The following is a 21,897-nucleotide window of genomic DNA, read 5'->3' on the forward strand; positions in this document are numbered from 1 at the left end:
GAAATGATAACGGCTGTTGTTGATTCTGAATCTCATTCCTTTTGTGCCCTATACTTTTAAAAATGCGGGGGCAAGGACAGTACACTTAGATTTCACTTCCGAAACGTCTCGTATCGAAAAGAAAACCGATGACGATACATCAATGAGCTGCACTATCTCATAAAAGAACCGTTCTTTGCAGCCTTCCAGATGTCTATGAGAAAACTTTTCTAGCACAGACAATCGGCCATCGACTCGCTGTCATGTTCCACAGCAGTTTCCACTAACGACGTCCACTTACTTCCGTTCTACTGCCAGTCATTACATAAGTTCTCTTCGCGTTTCATGTGTTAGAAGATTACATACTTGGTTCAGTTATCGAGCTCGGTATCAAGCACGCGTCTGCGATGGGCTCTCCTGATAACGGTGTAAACCAGGAAATCCCGATTATTTAGGCTAGGGGAAACGTGGCAGTTTTATGCCTTGATTCCTTAAGGAGGATTTAAGTATCGTCCTGTGGAATCCTTGTTTTAAAGGGTCGAATAGGACATGTCAAAGTTGCGTCGTGTCATTGTCATGTAACCAGATTGCACCAAAACACGAAATGTGGATCTATCGGGATAACTCCGCTATTAAAATGTAATACTTTATTTATTTATTCACATCACAAAGTTAATTCTGTATGTATGATCCAAATTATAAAGTCAAACAGGTAATTGTAGCCCAAACTTACTAGATACGTATAAACTACAAATGTAAAGTTCGTGTAGATAGTAACTTTTATGGTCAGCTGCCGTGAACATTAGCCGTGTGTTGACTCGTAAACTGCTACTACTCGCTATTAGCGGTTATACTGCCTGTTATTAATACGGTTATGTGTTTATAGTAAACACTACATTCATTTATACTTTAATTATCAAACCTTCATTATCATCTTTTATAGGTCTTGGTACCTTTTGGGGACATGATTCGTTTCTCTTTCATTTATTGTGAACATCTTTTCGGGTTTCCAAGGGTTCTTACATAAAGGTGTACGTGATGTTTTCCTCTTACGAGGTTGCAATTAAAAATAGCTGATCTTGATATACATTACGAAATGTCACATTGCAAACTAAACGGACTGGCCGCGACACCGCGTCCCAAAATCCATTCGGGCGAATTCGTTGGCAACAGCTGTCTTTCGAATGTGCATCGTGGAAGCGGATCCCAATTGATCAATGCATAAGTCGCTCCGTTGTCAAGAGAACCGTTGTTATGCGCCAGTGACGACCGTTTTTTTATTACTGGTCTTTATTCTGGCGAAGGCACAATATTCTACAGGTTAGGGCATGTGACAGACGACGTTGTCAGGCAACCACATTGTTATATTTTCTTGAACAGCTGTGAGATAACGATATTGGGACTTGTTGAAAATAAAATATTTGACTTAAATTGTGTTTTAGAATGTTTGTGAGTGGAAGGAGTGTATTTGATAGTTGAAGAGTGTAGGTTAGAGATGTTGGCAGTTAACAAAGGGATGTTGCCACAAAGGCTGATGAAGTTTTTAGCAAGGAGGTAGCGTGCTGTAAGGTTATGCGAATCGATGACCCAGTTCAAAATATTGATGAACAAAATTTTCGTGAATCAGTTGAGTTTTAGCAGGTTCCAAGAGTGACTGGATTTGCAGTGTTTCAAGGAGAAAAAATATTTTATAGCAAGTAAAAAGAAAATTCCTATGGAAAATTATGCAGGTCATATTAGAATTTTTAATAGCATTATTTTAATAAAGCGAGGTCGAAATATTTCACTCAGAAGATATATGTAGCTTACATAGTTTCCTAGCAAGAGTAATGGCTGCGTGTAAAGTGTTCTAAGTCTGGTTTACTCGCGTGTTCTTTGTTTGAGCAAAAACACTAGCAAAATACCCAGGTGGGCTTTTAGATTGAATTGGTTAATTTCAGTTTTACGGCTAATAGCAGGCGTTTTGCTAAATTGCCATTCAGTTTCTCGTCGCTTTTCAACAAATTGTGGTTGGCATATTATCGTTATTTAGAAAACACCATGTCTGTAGTGATTGGTTTAATAGAACTGTGGTATATTATTGCTTCCAATAAAGCTTTCGAATGTTTGGGATGCCAATTTGAAAAACTCGTGTGACGTACCACTGGGAACGCACAGCTGAGAGAGACATTTTCAAAGTCAACCCCCGAAAATGTTCGTCACTACGGAACTCAGTCACCCTCTCTAACACCCCACTGCCAAGTTCACAACCCTAGCTGTCACAACTATCGATTAGTCACACAAAAGCTCATGACGTCACATCACAGTAAATGTTTCATTAGGGGACAATAATGGACGACTATTATTTTCCAATTTTAGTCGATTGTCCAATGGATTGATGGAAGTAATCGATCTGGCGGTATCGAGTAGTTTTTCACGTCAGTTCCCCGTAAGCCGTTGGTTCGCTCAGGTTTTTCTACCGTATTAGGCGGTAAATCGTACAGTTGTCACTCGTAACTGTGCATAGTTTTAAGCTGTAAATGCTATTAGGATGCGTAGGTTTGTGATAATCGCGAATAATGTTCGAAAGTTATTGCAAGTTATTCCGTTACTTGGATTTGCGGTTTTGTGTTTATCTTCGTTGAGAGTTTAGTACAAATTGTCTTGTGAAACTTTCTAAGCTTTGTTGTTTACAACAGTATGTAAACAAACCGATATAAATATTATCCCTTGTCAGTCATTTTTTATACTATATGCCCGGTTTACACTTTGTTAAGTTAACACTGCAGGTGATTAGTGCAGGTGTTTAGTAATCAAGGTGTGAACGGAAGCGTAAAGTGATTAGTGTTAAGTGGTACGTGCGATTAGTACTTATTGATTAGTGCGAGTGAATAGAATCAAGGTCTATTTTTGTTGTTAAGTGACTACCCCCTCTCAACTTTTCTACTACCCTCTCTCGCAATTTGCCTTTACTAATCTAATCAGTGTGTAAATACGTGTGTGTTAAGTGCGCAGTGTCAAGTTCAAAGCGAAAATGAAGTGGACGGAACAACATACTTTAAAATTCGTACAAGAATACATAAAGTTTGAATGCCTATACAATGTAAAGTGCGCAGAATTTAAAAACAAACAGTTGAGAGATGCGGCCCTATTGAAACTGAGTGAAGCGATGGGAATTCCCGATTTCAAAATTGAGTTCATTTTCTATATCAGATACCACAACAGATACAATCTCCTTAATCATTTGTCTTAATATTAGGCTCTGTTCATCTTCCATTTCTAGAGACACTATGCACAACGCACAGTACCACTATGAGCTTCTTCCTAAACACTGTGTAAACGGAGATGGAAAAGACTACTTAACACTTGAGACTTATCGCGTAAAGTTAACGCTTAACACTTATCATTTCACACTTCGCAAAGTGTAAACCGGCCTATAGGCACAGCTGCATTCAAATGAAACGAGTCTCTTTACCCTTTATGTTTAACCGGGTCAACGATTACGATCACTTTTTATGTAAATACCCATTTAAATAGTATGTGAACTATTTCGTTTACCAATAAGGTTGATATGTGTTTTCACCTTCACGTGTGGCCGTGCCCGGCGCGTGCGTCACGGTTCATTGCCTTGACTACGGAAAGAGATCCTAATATGGCGGGCGCAGGCGCAGGATTGCCTTGCGCCAACGCATGCTGAACTCATTCCAAGCAATCAGTCTATCAGAGCAGTACACATCATGTAATAACAAACGCGATAAACAATTTCGCCAAAAATGTGCTGTTCGTGGTTGAGATGTCGAAGGCGCGTCGCCGATTCGACAGAAAACGATGCTCCGATGGAAGCGTTTGAGAAATCCGAAACCCCTCCTGAAGAGACGACGCAGGAGGAACAAAAGACCACGTCACGTAAGACCAGTTCCATATCGCACTACTATCGCGTTCCTAGTTGTCGTTACGTTACGCTTTTTGCACAGTTTTGGACATTTTCTTTTCCTCTCGGCTAGATTTAAGCATTACGTCAGTATGATTCACAGACATGTTGGGCATTGTATGGACGAATATATGGACTGAATAATATCTTTGCATGACGGCTGTTTTTGCGTGTCTTTAAGATTTTTATGAGTTTCTATTTAAGGCTGGAAATACTGTCTGTTAATAGCGTTGTTAACTATTAAAGCTAAAGCGTATCAGGAAAGGAATTTGAACCAGTTTATTTGGCTGTAACAAGAGTCTTGTAAAATATTACGAAATGAGATTTTCTTGCGTATAATCCCTCACTAAACATTGAAAGAGGCTAAGGATTAACACACATTTCTATAGTTTTGCATAATATTACAAACCGAGCATTGTATGCGAAATATCTACATACCATATACGAAAATGTGGGCGATAATGCCGTTAACGCAATATTTCTGGCCTTATATCATAGCTTTTAAGTATAGTATTTATAAACCTGCAATAATTTGTATCGCCTGATAGGATTTTTGCTTTGGCAAAGTCGTCTTCCTACGCTGTTTTCAAAGCTCAGTGCGTTACTGCTTTTTTGGTATTCATAAAAAAAAAAATGATTCATTAACTTAGCCAGTGCGACCTTCGAAGCAAGCAGCAAAAATCATTTATCAGCTACTGGAGTGCGTAAATTGATTTTCGCTTGACACAATAGACCCTCTAAAAATCTGAAACTAATGTTTACGTTTGGTTGTTTTCAGCGCCGTCTCGGGTGACACGCAACAACCAGATGCGGTTGTCGAACGCGGGCGGCGCGTACACGAACGGGCACGGGGGCGACACGACGGGGCGACGGGGGGCGGAGAACGTGCCGCCGCCGCAGCAGCCGCCGCAGCCGGCGCCCACTAACACCCGGATTACGCAGCAGGTGAGGACTAGGCCTTAAACTGCATGGTTTCATCTTGTTCTCCCTTTGTTCTTCTATCTTGTTCTCTTATTTCAACCTTTGTAGGATAGCCTTCCGGGCATCTGTTCTTTTCTTCATTACTAGATCCCCAATTTACTGAAACAGCAAAATTACAGCTAAAGGTTAGCCAAAAAGTCTGCTAGTTCTGCCACTGAAGTAGAAAGGCAAAAGAAAATGTCTTTAGAGGTTTGACGAAGCGATGTGGAATCGAGCAAAAAACAACATGTTTTCATGAAGCCTAAGGTGTAGTGTTAGGCCTAGGATGCAAACATACCTACCAACCCCGTACTTATATCCTAACTTCCAAAGCCCTATCCTATCCTACCCTGATCCAATGGTTTCCAGCCGCCCCCCTCAGGCGGGCGGTCTCGAGCTGGCAGCACGCCGAGCGCCGCGTCGGTGCCGCAAGGACTGCAGCAGTCGCCCTACATGCCGCACTTGCAGAGAAGGATGCACAATGTTAAAGAGGTTCCTTGTTCCCTTCCTATCCTTGGTCCTTTACCTTACCTTGTAGAATGTAAATTGAGGAGAAAATTTAAAGCAGATATAACTAACTTAGGTACTGTGGATTGCAATAAGCGATCCATTGAGAGATTCGAGATTTAATTAGGACACTAGCTTCATATATCTACATTATGTCAAGTTTCAATTTCTAATCGAAAAGCAAGGAAAGGATCGGTTTTTGTAATTCACAGTTATGAACAGAGAAGCGATCTCAAAATGGGTCATATTTTGGACTGTCATCATCTTCCTTATAACTTCAATGACTGAAGTTGCTATATGTATAACAATAAGTCAATTTCTGTGTCGATGATCTTCAGATCCAGATATGCAGGTTATCTTTAATTAAAAATTATTGTCTTGTCTTTCTCAACGAAGTCCCATGAAGTCCACAAATTGATACATTTGTCTCCTCAGTTCACAGCGAGCAGCGTGGCGGGCGGCGGCGGGGCTCGTCCGGCGGGCGTGTCGAGCACGGTGTCGGTGCCGCACGCCGTGGCGTCGGGCGCCGTGCGACGCTCCAACGTCGTCAAGGAGGTCGAGCGACTCAAGGAGAACCGCGAGAAGCGGCGCCAGCGACAGGCCGAGCTTAAGGAGGAAAAGGTAATGTCAAATTGCTGAAACAAAAGTTTGCGAAAGTACTCGTGGTTAGGTTGTTAGAAAACAGCAGGGGGATATGGGGTTGAGGGGAATCCCCCGGGGCTGCTTGATCCAAATTATTTGAAAGAGTTACAGCAGCCCTGGTATGTTAAGGACTCCAGAACGAACAGGGATGGGTATTGTTCAGTAAAAGTCTGAAAGATATTGTGGAGCCCAAACGCACCTGCATCTGCACCCGTAATGGGTCGTTTCATGACACAAGGAGTCAAAACAAATGGATCAGCAACTCTCTTGCAATCTGACTGCAGAGAAATGAAGTCGAGGTTCTAGCTCTACATACTATTATTTATAACTAAGTAAGACTACTCAAATACATATTTACACTCCAATCTACATAAATGACAAACATTTAACTCCACCAATATAATATTTCAGGAAGCATTAATGAACTTGGATCCTGGCAATCCGAACTGGGAGTTCCTAGCCATGATCCGGGAGTATCAGAACAGCATCGAGTTCCGGCCGCTGACTGGTAACGAGCCGGTCGAAGATCATCAGATCACCGTGTGCGTTAGGAAGAGGCCGCTTAATAAGAAGGAGAATTTGAAGAAAGAGGTTAGTTTTGTGACTAAAATGAGGTTTGAAATACGAAGACAAAAATAAAATAAATTAATAATACTGGTTACAAAAGTCGAGTTAAATAAATACGACAGAATCGTAAAACAGATTATAAATATAACTGAAATAATACGATTATGGACATATTATTTAATTTTAAAAATATGTCTTCTATTGTTTGAAACAGGCAGACAACATTCAATTTCCAGTGTTACTGTGATATTGGTAACAACATATAAATATATGTAAATAAAAACTAAATTAATGTATTCCAGGTGGACGTAATCAGCGTGCCCACAAAAGACCAGATGATAGTGCACGAGCCCAAGAACAAGGTGGACCTCACCAAGTACCTGGAGAATCAGAAGTTCCGCTTCGACTACGCTTTCGATGACTCCTGTACCAATGAAGTCGTCTACAAGTTAGTACCATAGTTCCTTATGGTGTTAGGGAGCACTGGCTAAATTTTAGGTGCTATTAATTGCCTCCTAAAGAAATAAAACCTAAAAAAAAAAAAACTGAACGAAAGCGTCGGGTATTAGTAGTCTTGAATTTTATTGCATTCTCAAGTTTATGCTCTCTAAAACTAAGAAATCTTCGACATTTTACCACAGTACCAGTATGTTAAATATTTGGCCATATGTTATAAAAAGAAATCCTCGGGATAGACATCAGATTTTGCCCAGTCAAATTTCTTCGAACAAATATTTACTAAATTAGGTTTCAAAGTCAACAGTTGTTTTGAGTAAATGGACGTTAATGTTGAATTAAATAACTATACATTTTGCAATGTTAACAGATATACGGCCAAGCCGCTAGTGCAGACGATATTCGAGGGCGGCATGGCGACGTGCTTCGCCTACGGACAGACTGGCTCCGGCAAGACGCATACCATGGGTGGCGACTTCCAGGTAACGTGGTACACTTCTGAAATGAAGACTATGAAACGCTTAAGATATTTTATGTCACGAAAGCTTGTGAGTCATACTTCAAACTCACGAGTTTAAACGTACAAAGATAATGTGCCTGTACATTTACACTCAAAAGTATGGCTCTGACCTATATAAAATGAAAATATGTGTTCTGAAGAACATTGTATTTTAGACTATTCATGTTGTGTAAAATATGTTGTTTTTTTATTATTTTTCCTTAATAATATAATTTTGTCGCGCTTGAATAAATCTATTTCTTTAATTTCAGTAATATAATATTTTTTTAAATATTCCAGGGTAAAACTCAAGACTGCAAGAAGGGTATCTACGCGATGGCGGCGCGGGACGTGTTCGCGTACCTCAAGTCGCCCAAGTACAAGCCGCTCAACCTCATCGTGTCCGCCTCATTCTTCGAAATATATTCCGGCAAGGTCAGGAACAACTTCGACAAACCTTTTAAACTAGCGGGTTTTCTGTTTAGCAACACTATGTTTGTACCTACAGGCGTAAACTGGCACTACTGACATCCACCTATTTCAACAGAGATGCACGAATGCCCGCCGGTATACGTGCGGCAAAATACTTATTTCAAAAAACACGCTTCGTGATACGATGAATTTTAATGCTTTGCAAAGTATTATTAATTTGTTTTTCGAATCTTTTAAAAGGAATTAATACACTTAAAAACATTCGACCATTTAAAACTTCTAGTTCATGTTCATTTTCTAGCACTAGAAAGAAGAAACCTGTCTATATTTTATTTCATACTAACGTTTTTTGTTAACCCAGGTGTTCGACCTGCTAGCGGACAAGGCGAAGCTGCGGGTGCTGGAGGACGGCAAGCAGCAGGTGCAGATCGTGGGGCTGACGGAGAAGGTGGTGGACAACGTCGACGAGGTGCTCAAGCTCATCCAGCACGGCAACGCCGCCAGGACTTCAGGACAGGTGGGACTTATAACCAGTAGTATTAGAAATATTCACCAAAATGATGGTTATGATGAAATGTATTTTTTATGTATAAAGTAACCATTGACTGTGTGTAATATAGACGTTATACACAAAATTGTTACTTTTAAGACTCAAAGAAATGAATACCTATATGCAGGATTCTAATGAAGAAGAAAGTGTGGGCGATTTTTATCTGCAATTTAACTAGTCAGTAATTTTACTAACCGCCAATTGTAGATGTGAACGTGCTAGTAGAATTAAAACTGCGGTAAATTCTGGGTATAAGGGCCTATGCACACGACGTTTTTTATCCTGCAGAGCAGTCCTGACTTGCGTGCGTATCGCGTCTGTATCGCTACAAACGTGCGTCGATGGCGCGTTTAAAAAACGTGGTGTGCATAGGCCCTAATAGTGGAGTGCGCGCTCGGTGCGGTGAGCGATGCCGCAGTGTCACCCGCCTCGCGCGCTGCTCACGCCCGCCACTCCGCTAGCACCGCCATATATCACCAGTATTCTCTGTGCCAATACTATTCTGATATTTACCCATTGTTGTGTATGTTTCAGACGTCGGCGAACTCGAACTCGTCCCGCTCGCACGCGGTGTTCCAGATCGTGGTGCGGTCGCCCGGCATGCACCGCGTGCACGGCAAGTTCTCGCTCATCGACCTCGCCGGCAACGAGCGCGGCGCCGACACCTCCTCCGCCAACAGGCAGACGCGTATGTGAACCTTATTACTAGAAATAATGAAAAATTATGACAAACTGGGAGGTCAATTTGTCAAAAAATAGCTCTCAAAATGTCCACATGTAGATCATAATCGTATCAACGCAACGGCGTTGGACGGTCTAAATGATGAATTGTAAAAAAACTGAACGGTAGCATTCTTTGACATGACTTCACATTATATTCTGCATTTCTTATTTCGACACTTGCAAAAAAAATTTGAAGATAATAAGTAAATTATGTGTATTACAATATAATAAACCCCATGCAATAATATCATATTTGTCCAATCAATCACAATCTAACAATATACCTTACATCCCACAGGCATGGAAAGCGCAGAAATCAACAAATCTCTACTCGCTCTCAAAGAATGCATCCGAGCCCTCGGCATGAAAGGACAGAACCACCTTCCGTTCCGCGTGTCGAAGCTGACGCAAGTACTGCGGGACAGCTTCATCGGCGACAAGTCCCGCACCTGCATGATCGCCATGATCTCCCCCGCGCTGTCCTCCTGCGAACACTCGCTCAACACGCTGCGCTATGCCGACCGCGTCAAGGAGCTGGGCACCGCAGACCCCGCCAGGAGGAACGATGAACCGCTGCCCGATGTCGACATGGAGCCTGCACATGATCTAGCGCAGCTACGGTCACTCAATGTAAGTGTTATATTTGAATTTGCTCATGTTGCTTATCCCGCATACCACGTATCAAGTGCGGCCGGCTAACGATATCGAACATTGTCGCGGCGGCCAAGCACTCGATACGCGGCTTGAGTGTCACGAGATCCGCTGTGTGCTGATGATACTGTTATACACACCCACATTGAAAAGAGGTTATTATAACCGTCTTCAAGACACTTGCTACATCCATAATTTCAGTCTTTCTAACATTTCACAGACAAACATGAAATACTAACATTATTGCAAACAAGGATAATAACAATTATCCAAATAATATTTTCAGAACAATTATTTCCAGGAGGGCGACATGTCGGCGGAGATGTACACGTTCCACGAGGCCATCGACGAGATGCAGCGAGCCGAGGAGGAAGTGCTGGACAACCACAAGGCCATCTCCGACTACCTGCAGCACGCGCTGCAGCGCTGCAACCAGCTGCTCGCCATCACCAGGGACGTCGACTACGATCAGGACGGTGAGTTGTAGCTAACTATATGCACAGTTCATCATCGCGAGGAACAGGTGTTGGACAACCACAAGGCCATCTCCGACTACTTTTCTTGAAATTTCACAGAAATACATTAATAAATTATGTTCTTTGGTGGTATCCTTGCAAGACTTTGACGTAACAATGACGATTTTGTCTTCCTTGTGTTGGCTACCGCTTCCTGTATGTCTGTGTGTTTGCTCGCTTGTCTGATGCTACATGTGTATGTCAGGCATTCAGTCCCGCATCAAGCGGCTGCGCTTCCTGCCGAGCGCCGGCGTTGGCACGCGGCGACGGCGCCGTATATTAGGTTTGCGATGTCTCGTCTCTAGTGTAACACCGGTACTGGTCATAAACACATTCTAAATTCTAAAAATTCAAATTCTAAATCAACCTTTTTTGGTTCGTCCACTAGACTTTTTAGGAAACAGGCCCAAGTTCACCAGCAGAACATTGACAACATAACGTCAGTGTTCTTAACAACATATTATTACTAGACTGTTTTATAAAAATCAGACTTTATGTTATCGGTGTAAATTGGCCTTATACATAGATAATTAATAGGTTTTAATTGCCAAATGTGTGTGGTAAAATTAAAATATAATCGCACAAGACACCAGTTGAAAATGTCACGTTTTTTGCACTAGAAGACCATGTAGTCACTGACTGACGTGTGTAAATCACATAGCATTCTTTGGTTTATTCAAACTGAATACTGAACTTTCTATAATCGATATATTTTAGGAATCGTTAAATTATTCATGAATACTATTTTTGGGAATTGCTTAGGCCGCGAACGCACAGGCAGGTGGCTTGCTTAGCGCCTATATCGATTATAAAAAGTTCAGTATTCAGTTTGATAACTTTTAACAATTTTAAGTATAAGTGATGTACGTAGTTAATTTTATTCTGACATTATAAAAAAACGTACTGTGGACGAGGCCTTAAGGGGGATTATCATAAAAATCATAATAACCGCGTCGTTCATCATGCTGCCAATGCTGTCGCTCACAGGGCTGATTGGTTTTTAATATTCAAAATTCTGCATCCCAACTACTAAACTACGAATATCAAAATATTCGTCAAATGATTAGACTCTGAACCTTGACTTATAAAAAAATAATACCGACGATGTTTTTTTATTTTTCGCCTTGCTTAATATTATTGTTTTACTAAAACACGGCTTAATAATGGATTTACATTTAGGTTGAGATAAATAGAAGTTACTTTTATGTGCCCGATTCAAAATCACATTAAGTATTTAACTATACTTAACTTTTGTCAAAGCTCATATTGAGTAGCCTCTATTTACGTCAACCTAGCACATATTGCATGTACAGTTATATTAATATTTACCTTTTCCTCCCCAGCATACGCGACCCAATGGGAGGAGCTGCTGAACGAGCAGCTAGCAGTGCTGGCGCAGTCGCGGGACCTGGTGGCGGAGTTCCGCAGCAAGATGCAGCAGGAGGAGCACATCTCGCGCCGCATCCAGCCGCCAAGACACCACTAGCCCCACTGTCCACCCCCCTCATACCCTGCCCACTTCGTACGTATTCGATAAACTCCGAGATTCTCACTTGTCTGTGGTTGGCCGACACTCTTAGCAGGATTGTTCCGTCTCCCTGCTAAGAGCACCGGTCCGAGTGACGTATGAATGTATTGTTCGCATATAATATAGAACTTGTGCAACAACGGTCTGTTTTAGTTATAACGTGACATCAACTTCTGTAAAAATACTGACTGACCACTAGTCGTTTCTTATTCGCCTTATTATGAAATACATGTATTCGCATAAAGATGCATCTGTTCTGTAAAGTGCATCGGAGAGCTGTCTTCTGAGCTCCGGATTGAAAATGTACAAAAATTGATCATTTTGAAAGTTAGCATAAAAATAGGATATTTTGAGGGCGGAGTTTAAAGACGAATGTAATGTATCAATTTTAATCCTTGACATAAGAAATTACGAATCGCGATATTCGATAACTAGACTATTGAATTTATTCCGTATTGTATCGACGCTGCATAAGATGGCGGCCAATATGGCGGTCGAACACGTCACACAAACCGCTGACACAGAAATTACAGTGTGTAAATTAATCAGTATTGTGACAAATTGAATGTTCGGTGACCGTGTGTAGCTGGCCTACTGTATAATCGCTTCAATTGATTGATTTGCCCGCGGTTCGGAAACTGAGCGAGTTGTGACCACTTGTTCGATATTATTGTAAAGCTTAGTATACCGAGGTATGTGCCGTCGTGTTGAAAACGAGAGACTGTTTATTTGTAATGTTTGAAGCACAAATGATGGTCGTACGGCCGGCAACTGTCCCGCGACTCGTTGACGCGCCATTTTGACGTGTATTTTTTAACTCAATAACGTCCAAAACGGCATGTCAGCCTCAGTCGTACTGCCGAAGCTATGCGTGTGACACTAAACGTGCTATTACGAGTATCCGTAGTAGAGACCAATCTTTAGTTTCTGTAATTGTTTATACAGTACTAAAGTTTATAAAGGTCCGAATTCACTTGACAGTATAGGTTAATTTGTTTTGAGTGATACACTTTGTTTATATCCACGCGAGGTTAAATCAGTGAATTCACCCTTTGCTCATACTACATATACAAAACTACGTGTTAGATATCGGTAGATACGTTTAACGATCGATATCTAAAACGTAATCGAATCAAATAATTGTAAGGTGCGAGACATTACCCTATTAACGTTAAGTCACTAATTCTGGATGCATTTAACTTTCGCTAAAGGCCTATTGTCAAACTGTAGATATTTTTATATACCGGGAGATTTGGAAGTACAAACGTGACAGTGAGGCGGTCCCAGTGATTGTGCGTAGTTCCTCATTGGCGTGACTAGATGCAGCGGGAATGTGCCGAGCCCGCCCAGTCTTATCATCCGCTTCCGATACCCGCTTAGAACTTGATTGCCTTGTTTTAACCTAAAAACTAACTTCTATTTATTGTTAATAAAACAATAAAAAAGTTTGTAAGGGTCGAAAGGCGCAGGCCAAGTTCGTTTTGTTTAATGCCCTAGTTGCGCCAATGTCCTAAAACATTAATGTATCTGTCAAAATTCTATCCATCGTGTTTATCTATAACTTGGCGTTTACATGTTCTTACTTGGCCATGCTTGATTTAAGCCAAGTATGGTCAAGTATTGCTTATATTATTTCTAGCTTTTTATGATGGTTTCAGTTTTAACTTGGCCGCTTGCCCGACTAGCCAAGTTGACGGTTTTGACGGATAAATACTGTGATTTGTTTTCATGACAAAATTGTTATAATATGTTTGGCATAACGAAGTACTCGGAATGTTGTGAAATAGTTGTTTTAAAATTAGATATTTTTGAATGTATACTGCGTTGTAATACTTTTGCGCACGAAGGTTGTTTTTGTCTTGACAGTAAATGCACCTAAACATAGAAAATATATGATAGATTTCACTATTGTTAAAAATCTCTTTGTATAAATTACCTAAGTTGCGTTTAATTACTGACATCTTGTCAATTAAAAAATATTTTTTCAAGACAAAAATAATGTTCGTAACGCGATGAACTAATAAAGTATTGATCGATAATGTATAAATGTTGAGTATCATGTGATTGATTAACATATCTTTTGCATATAAAATCGCTTGTTATTCTGTCGTTGTGAACGTAACTATTGACATTTACTGAGTTTTTTGTGTACGTATTTAAGGCGGCATATTTTGTTAATCGATTTCTACTGATGTTTCTACTTTCAATACCCGACATCCACTTTTGTTCTTACTGTCTCTTCTATTATACACAATGAATACATTTCTGTCATATAATCTTAATCTCTTCTAGCTATACATGTCTTTCTCTTCTTTATTATTTCTGTGGGAATGCAAACCACTCACTTATGCCTTCATAAATACGCACACAATAAATTTTTAGTTTTCATAAATTACATGAATGGTATAGTTGGCTAGAAATGTAAAAGTTGAGTATTTAAGTCGTCCGGGACAACTGTAGGGGACATCTCGACGTGACACATTCCATGCGATGAGATTACAACATTATTCTACAGTCATTATTTAAGAAATTATTCATTTAAAATTAAAATCATTCATTCATAATATCATTCATTGAAATCACATACAGCTTTTAGCTGTAGCATTTACCACAATATTGTCTTGAGATAATTCCTACAGCTGTCCGCCATATTAATATATATCTTTCAATATACAATAGTAAATGCAGTAATAATTGTGTTGTTGATTTTTTGACGTTCAACATTGGCGTGACTATGTAAAATTATCAAGTTATATCATGTCTTGACAACACTAACATTTATTGAATAATTTTTAAATCAGTATTTCATTGTCGTACGTTTTTACATAACTGATAATTCCTACCTATGGTGCTTGAATTCGTTGGCCTTTAGATAGGCATGGTATAACTCGATAGAACGAACGTATGGAGTTCCTCACTCAAAGTAGTCCGAAGTACCCTATGTTGTGTTGTATCGGCTAACTGATACTTATTGTAAAGGAAGAACATGGAACCATTCTTCCTGCTTATTTATGTCAATGCTTTATTTTATGGATCAGTGCGTTAGGCAGTGATTTGACTTCAATAAAGTGGGCTTCGAGCAAAGCTCTTTCCCGCATTTTTAATTGTGTCTTTTTCACATTATTTGTGTTACTGCGGCGAATGAACACTAAACGACATCGTGATTGTAGGCTAACTAAGGTGCGTTTAGTTCTGGTTGCCACGGCAATGCAGTCTTGTGTTCGATAGTTTCGACTAGCATGCTAGGGGCTGGTGAGATAAATTTCTATACACAGATATTTACTCCTACCATGAATATTGTAATTTATTTTATAGAAAAACCATCGTCGACTATTAAAAATCGTAAACTCATTTTTTATTATTAATAAAAATAGTAAAACTACTTAAAAGACTATGTAACTATGTAAGTTTTTCAAGTCAGTCATTATATTTTTTTCAATTGTTTTGTAATGGGACTTATTTATTATGTTGTGATAGAACGAGCATATATTAGTTCGTGTTCCTGACGCCGAGCCTGCGCTCGCGACGACACGCGTGACGCGAACACTATCTTCCATTCTGGAATTTTCTCTTAGTTATATAAATTTACGAATGTATCTTTACAATTTGCTGGTCGGATGATTGTCGCATACAACAGAATGGAATATAGAACGTAGTCAACTACAAATATACGTAAATAAATTTTTCGTTTGTAACCTGAATTAATAACCACTATAAATGTCTGCGAAATAATAAATAAACATAACACGAACATTTTTGTGGTTTAATATCCGCTCATCTGGTGCTAGGTCTAGACTTTGCTTTTAACTATAACCCCGAGGGTCCGAAGGATTGACAAGTATTCGCTTTTATTTTCAGAAAGTAACGTTAATTTTGAATTTAGTTTTCGTAATCGTGGAAAATGCGGGGTTGTCAAGGATTTGATTAAAGCACTCGTATATTTGCATGGATTGGAAACACAAACAGTTGTCATTGGGAGCTAGTTACACTTGGTTTAGAAAATTACTATGTGGCTTCAGCTGACTCTAACTAAAATTACAAGTGAAAAATCGGCTCGGTAATCATTACGTTCCGTGCGAATGTACGAGTGCGAGCCCCTCAGAACGCCTTGGCGACGTCGACCCTATCCGAGGTAACTATGTATACTATAGCTTACAACATTATTAGATAGCGCTTATTAATAAATAATTAAAACAAAACGAATCGGCCCTCTGTATCAGAGTGGCTGCTGCGCCGATGTTTGATCGAACTGAACAAAAAAATCTCTCTTACTATAATTATTATACGTTTTTTTTAATAATTGTATTATTATTGAGATTGTAACCGCGTTGGATTGAATTAGTTTTTGTATAGAAGCGTTTGAGTAAATGAACAAGTGTTGAATGCAGGTGCGGCGCATTCCCGCTCTAGTTGTCTAGTTAAATGCTTTATTATAAACTTTATTTTAACATCGCACATGATAATAAATTAATCAAAATTGATTTGACGTTTTATTGTTGGATACCTGATCGAAATTACCCTTTTGATTTAGAGCCCAGGCAATCCCTTGAACCGCTTACGAACTGTACATAGATAACAAACAATTGCATTTGTTCACTAATGAGAATGGTAGGATGTATGCAATAAAACAAAATATTCAAAGAACTTAGCTTCTATATTTAGAGCAAGTTTGTACTGGTATCATGGAAATGCAAATAAATAGTCGCACATAAATACTGGAAGACAACACAAACCACATAAGTACATAATTGGGATAATTCATGTTATTTTTTGATTTATAAAGGTCATCACCAGCCAGTTGCAACTCGTGGAAAATAAAAAGTTGAGTTGACCTCAAGACCGAAATAAATCAAAAAGTTCCTCGAAAATTCATGACTGTATTCTCTTCTAAAATTGCAACTGCTGGTAATATTTTTGGATACACACATCATTGGTAAAGTAATGAATGATAACATCACATCGGCCCTTAGCATTATGGTACATTAGAAATATTCTAGAATATTTTTTTTAATTAGGCGGAAGGGCGCGTTGTAATTTATTACATTGCGTAAATAAAAAATATTAAAAAAAACATTTAAATAAAATAATTTCAACGCAATTTTTAGTTAATGTTCAACTTAATATTATGGCAAAGAACAATTTTAAAGAATTTATTAAAATTTAGAAACATGCTAAATAGCGCTTCGTGTATCAACTTACAGTTGAATACATTCTAAATACTAATCCTACACAAAATAAATTAACAATTTTCATCTAGTCTTCCTTCACCGGAAAATTTGTGCATTCTAATTAGAAAATAATAAATAAATAATCAATTATCACAGCATATTCCTAGTGATTTTTGTGAATATTTACAATTTAGGTGGAGTTTTAAAAACCTGTTTGTTTTCCTGTAACAAAGTTATCGCAGCTTGATGGCTTTACAATTAATGAAAATGTCGGTATAAAAGTTATTTTGTAATAGTCGTGGAAGCACTTATTCTTGCCTGTGCCAAAAGTATAAGATCACATTTCTACAACTACGTAAATGCTGCTAGCACATAATCTCTATCCTGCAAGTAAATTTTACAAAGTTATACATTTCTTTGGTTTTAGTTAATTTAGTACACATTAATAACTTGTCATGGCCCTTTTATGAGCGTAAGTTAGCTAAAGTAATTTAAACTTTATTTAATTTGCCTATAAACAATGCCTTACATTACATTCTGCTTCAATAAAAAATTAGAGTAGTAAGTATGCTGTGTTGAAATTGCTCGCCCATCATTTATAGTAAACTTATGAACTATCAACTATTTCCCTCAATTTGGACTTAAGGCATTGTATAGAAGTTCGTCATAAGTTATATTCTTTTTACAATACTGGATATGAAACAAATAGCTAAACAATCCGTGTAAAGGGCCACTAGTCACCTGCCAGCAGGCGTGTTAGCACAATGGAAGAAAACATCACTAACATAACACTTATTTACAATTTGAAATGCACCACAAGGGTTATATTTACAAAGAATACTCTAAAGAACAGTATAATACAACATGGAACATAATTTTTGCATTTATTTTACAAATCAGTAATTCTCTAATCCTGATAAAAAACGCGATATTTTGAACCAAAAAAAAAAAACGATTGAATTAAGAATTTCACACAAAAGTTACATGTTCTAAAGTCACAGTTGAATTTCCTACTTAACCTAAAGAACCAATACTAGCCATGGCAATTTTGGGTTCAGTAGTGACAGTCACTGTTACCGTTTTTCCCCGTACCAGTTTTCACAGCATGTCATCTTCGAAGCCTTCGCCGGTAAGTATATGTGGATCCCCGATAGCGGGAACCATGTGCGAGTACTCGCTGGTTGCCCATAGATACAAGTTTAGAGTTCGCTCCGTACATTGTGCTATGAATCTGAAAGAGAACAGAATTTGAAGTTAGCGGTGTTGAAAATAATGAAGTTACATATAATTTTGTATGTAAAAGAATAATAGAGTTATACAACGCAGTGGTAAATTCCAAGTCTGAATGAAAACACGCTCAGCATATTATCTCAAGAAATACTATTAAAACAGAATGACTGCCGCAAGTATAAAAATATTGACAAATGACAAACAATCGAACAATTGAACCTCGCTGAGATCGCGATAAGAAATAGAAATATAGAGCTATACTCATTGAAGTTACATAAACTCATTATTATGACGGTCTATACTGTACCCTAAGCTTACTTCATTACAGTTATCGGCACGGATATTGAGCCCTGACCTTCACCTGCGCAGAAGCGATTTACTGCCTTATTGCCTTATGCGTACGGGTGCGCAAAGCGATCCCCACTCTTCCGCCGAGAGCTCAATATCCGTGCCGGTAACTATACTTAGGTATTTAATTCAGCAGGCGCAAAACCACATAATAATATATGGTGGTAAATAGTCTATTCAATGGTTACACGTGGATGTCATAATATTTTGCTGTACTATAATAAAATCTCAAGTTTATGGTACATTTTATAAAGTTCAAATATTAGTTTTTTTCAGTTTAATAAGTAAATTGGTGTGGAAAATTTAAATTGATTGAAAATCTGATGAAATGCTAATGGCGTAGCGAAATACTCCCGATTGGATAATCAGAAATTAAATTAATCTCTATGAGAGTTATCAACTCTCTTAAATATACCAAAAAACTGGTTGATTTGCAATGGAGTTCTGATCTTCATGAATATCAATACAAATGTGTAACACCCAAATTAAAAAGAGGGGTGTTATAAGTTTGCCCCGTGTATCTATTTGTGACATGGCAAGCTTTGTGGATGAACCATTTGGATAGGCACGGTTTTTTTAAATGAATGCTTTTATTCCAGCAAAGGTTCTTGCTTAGACATATTATTTTTTCAAAATTTAAATAAAAACAACATGAACATATAACATTGATACCTATTTGCAAGAGGGTTTTTACAAAACACAGGTGTATTTTATAACCATTGCAATATAAATATTCTCACCGAACAAAAGGTCTGACATCACCCTCGTTGGCAGTCTGCAAGTGCTGGTAGTACAGATGCCGATGCTGCTTAGCAATGATCACCGGTGGGTACCCTGCCTGCATCAGCAGCAAATTCATCAGAAGTCTGGACGTGCGGCCGTTACCGTCTATGAATGGATGTATGTGAACTAGTTTGTAGTGGGCAAGCGCTGCATATCTGGAATTGTTTGAAAATGAGATTAAAAAGATGTGTATGGTTCATTTTGAAGGAAGTATAAGATTTGATAAAAAATTTAAAAGATTAACTGAAGGAGTGAATATGCACTTTGTCATAAAAATGTTGCAGGAAAACATAATTATTCAATAGTTCACACAGCACACTAATAACAAAGACTTGGAAATGAAAGTCATATGGAGTGTGTTCAGTGAGACACAAACTTTTACTTTCTATTTAGTGAATGTTTACCAGTCCATGTGTTCGTTTACATAATATAAGTAAACTTTATCTTGAATACTTTTGATATGAGTTTTTATTTACAATTTATAGGTATATCAAAATTATAACAAAAACAGGAACTTCATTTAAAAACATTAATTTGCATGTTATTTAAACTACTTACCTAACAGGATGCAAGTCGAGAGCATCTTCAGAGTTCAACCATTCCAAGAACTGTATCATCAGCCTCTGTATTTCTGAGGGTCCCGGTGGTATGTGCCCACCAACATACACCTGTGTTCTCCTGAACTGACCTCCCTCAATAGGGTCCACATGACCCAATACCCTTTTGTGAATCTCTAGTATATCACCCATCGTGATTGCACGTAATCTGTACAGCAGTGTGGAATTAATGTACTTCATTGCTGCGTCTAGACCTAAGATTTCATTATGCTCATCTATACTTTTCCCTGATACTGCTATTCTAGTCTCTAAAACACTTCTGGTCTGCTGCAGTGTCATAGTATTTCCTTCAATGGCAACAGTGTGGTAAATGTGCTGGAAGTATGCTTCTTTCTTTGCTCTCCTTAAAGCTGAGTTACTTTCAGGTATAGATAGTAGTGCATCTCTCTTCTCATCAATCTTTCGTAGCATCTCTCTGTCTAAGTTCTCCACTATGCTGGCAGTGCGCTGCCTGTTCTCTAAAGCTCCAGTATGCTCAGGATAATTTGTTAAAGCTAAAGTATAAAGCTGGTCAGCCTTGACCACATCTTTCTTCGTATCTTCTAAGAACTCACCGTAGTGGTTGAGTATGTCGGGGTGTTTCGGAGATAAGGCGAAAGCATGTTGAAACAATTTCAATGCTTTGTCATCTTTGCCTACCTTTTTCATTTCTAAAGCAGCGTTTAGGGAAACAACTGCTTCGGCATCGCGAGTTTTGTCAAATGATCTCAGTGGGGGCGGAGCCGGATTCTCTTCAGAAATAGGTTCCAAATAAGTACCATACAAACCATCAGGTATGGGGGCAAATGGCTTCGCTAATTTCACTTCGTAATTTAACAATTTGTGCAGCGCTATTATAACTGATATCGTACACACCAAACTTGATAATATTAGCACAGTTTTACATCTATCTACGATCATTTTTGTGTTGATTTTCCAATTACAACCGCACTTCATTTTTTCGGTTTTGTTTGTCCTACCTATGAATAACATGATTGCGTCGTTCACTGTAGCATATGTTTACCGATAAAATCTCTGTAATGACTGTAAAAGTTTTAGATTTCATCGTATATTGCAATATTATTTCTAAACTCTAATAACAAAAAACCACGTAAGGTCATTGTTGACATTTTGACACACTGAATGTGTCATCAGTCAATGTCAGGCCCGAAATGGTAGAAAAGTGTTGAAATGTTTGTTCTAAAAAAAATCCCAGTTTCATTTGTATACTGTTCTAAGCCAGATTTGATGAATTGAGAAATAAATTATATTTTTGTACATTCTAAACTGATGAAAGCTAATAAAACAAAGGTTCTTACCCATTTATTTTTAAATTAGATATCCATAGTTTTCTACTATTTTAGTAGAAAGTTTACTACAACTAGCAACACCTGTAACAAGCTGTCAGTGTCAATTTTATCATTTCATTACACGCAGAAAATGGATGGTTTAGCAAGAGGTGAAAAGATGCTAACACAAGTGGGGTACCTGTTTGTAGAGTTTCAAACACGAATGATTTCTAGCGATTACTGTAGTAGGTTCAACTGAGAGCCGAGCCGCCCTTGTGTGACAAGTATGTATGCGGTACGACGTCATTACCGCTTTCGTGAGCTTTGAACTATTATTTACACCATTTTTTCTTAAATATATACATATATATAGAATAGGTGGTATTAAAAGCAATATACCAGTGGCATCGATTCCTATATTTTAATAATGTTTACTCATTGCTTTGCGATCGTCCGCCAGCGAACGTGATTGCCTTCAAATGGAAGGGAGCATTTGTCAAAAGCGCCACCACTTGTTTGAGATACACCACGCTACCGTCGAGCGGAGCCTTAGCGGTAGTGAGT

The 21,897-nt window shown here is 38.6% G+C and overlaps 2 protein-coding genes across 7 annotated transcripts in view; one reads left to right on the plus strand and one right to left on the minus strand.

Annotated features, from left to right (window-relative positions):
- Window positions 1–16,400, plus strand: part of LOC110379319 (kinesin-like protein Klp10A) — a 56,334-nt gene extending 39,934 nt beyond the window's left edge. For 3 of the 6 annotated variants that reach the window (XM_064043720.1, XM_064043718.1, XM_064043723.1), the window contains 11 exons: window positions 4,668–4,834; window positions 5,792–5,977; window positions 6,410–6,589; window positions 6,868–7,013; window positions 7,392–7,503; window positions 7,821–7,955; window positions 8,314–8,469; window positions 9,037–9,190; window positions 9,524–9,855; window positions 10,163–10,352; window positions 11,735–16,400. In XM_064043720.1, the coding sequence (XP_063899790.1) occupies window positions 4,668–4,834; window positions 5,792–5,977; window positions 6,410–6,589; window positions 6,868–7,013; window positions 7,392–7,503; window positions 7,821–7,955; window positions 8,314–8,469; window positions 9,037–9,190; window positions 9,524–9,855; window positions 10,163–10,352; window positions 11,735–11,877 (1,901 nt within the window). In that variant the 3' untranslated portion in view covers window positions 11,878–16,400. Of the gene's footprint in view, window positions 1–3,694; window positions 3,865–4,667; window positions 4,835–5,791; window positions 5,978–6,409; window positions 6,590–6,867; window positions 7,014–7,391; window positions 7,504–7,820; window positions 7,956–8,313; window positions 8,470–9,036; window positions 9,191–9,523; window positions 9,856–10,162; window positions 10,353–11,734 lie in introns of those variants that run through there. The other 3 variants (XM_064043719.1, XM_064043721.1, XM_064043722.1) reach the window with 2 other exon arrangements.
- A 154-nt stretch (window positions 16,401–16,554) lies between these two features.
- Window positions 16,555–21,198, minus strand: Fic (Fic domain-containing protein). Its single transcript, XM_021338920.3, has 3 exons — window positions 20,007–21,198; window positions 19,406–19,603; window positions 16,555–18,318 (listed from the first exon to the last, which is right to left on the minus strand). The coding sequence occupies exons 1-3, from the start codon at window positions 21,035–21,037 to the stop codon at window positions 18,186–18,188; spliced, it is 1,362 nt and encodes a 453-aa protein (XP_021194595.1). The 5' UTR covers window positions 21,038–21,198; the 3' UTR covers window positions 16,555–18,185.
- Between the last annotated feature and the right edge of the window lie 699 nt (window positions 21,199–21,897).

Source organism: Helicoverpa armigera, chromosome 3, assembly GCF_030705265.1.
Source record: "Helicoverpa armigera isolate CAAS_96S chromosome 3, ASM3070526v1, whole genome shotgun sequence".
Lineage (NCBI taxonomy): Eukaryota > Metazoa > Arthropoda > Insecta > Lepidoptera > Noctuidae > Helicoverpa > Helicoverpa armigera.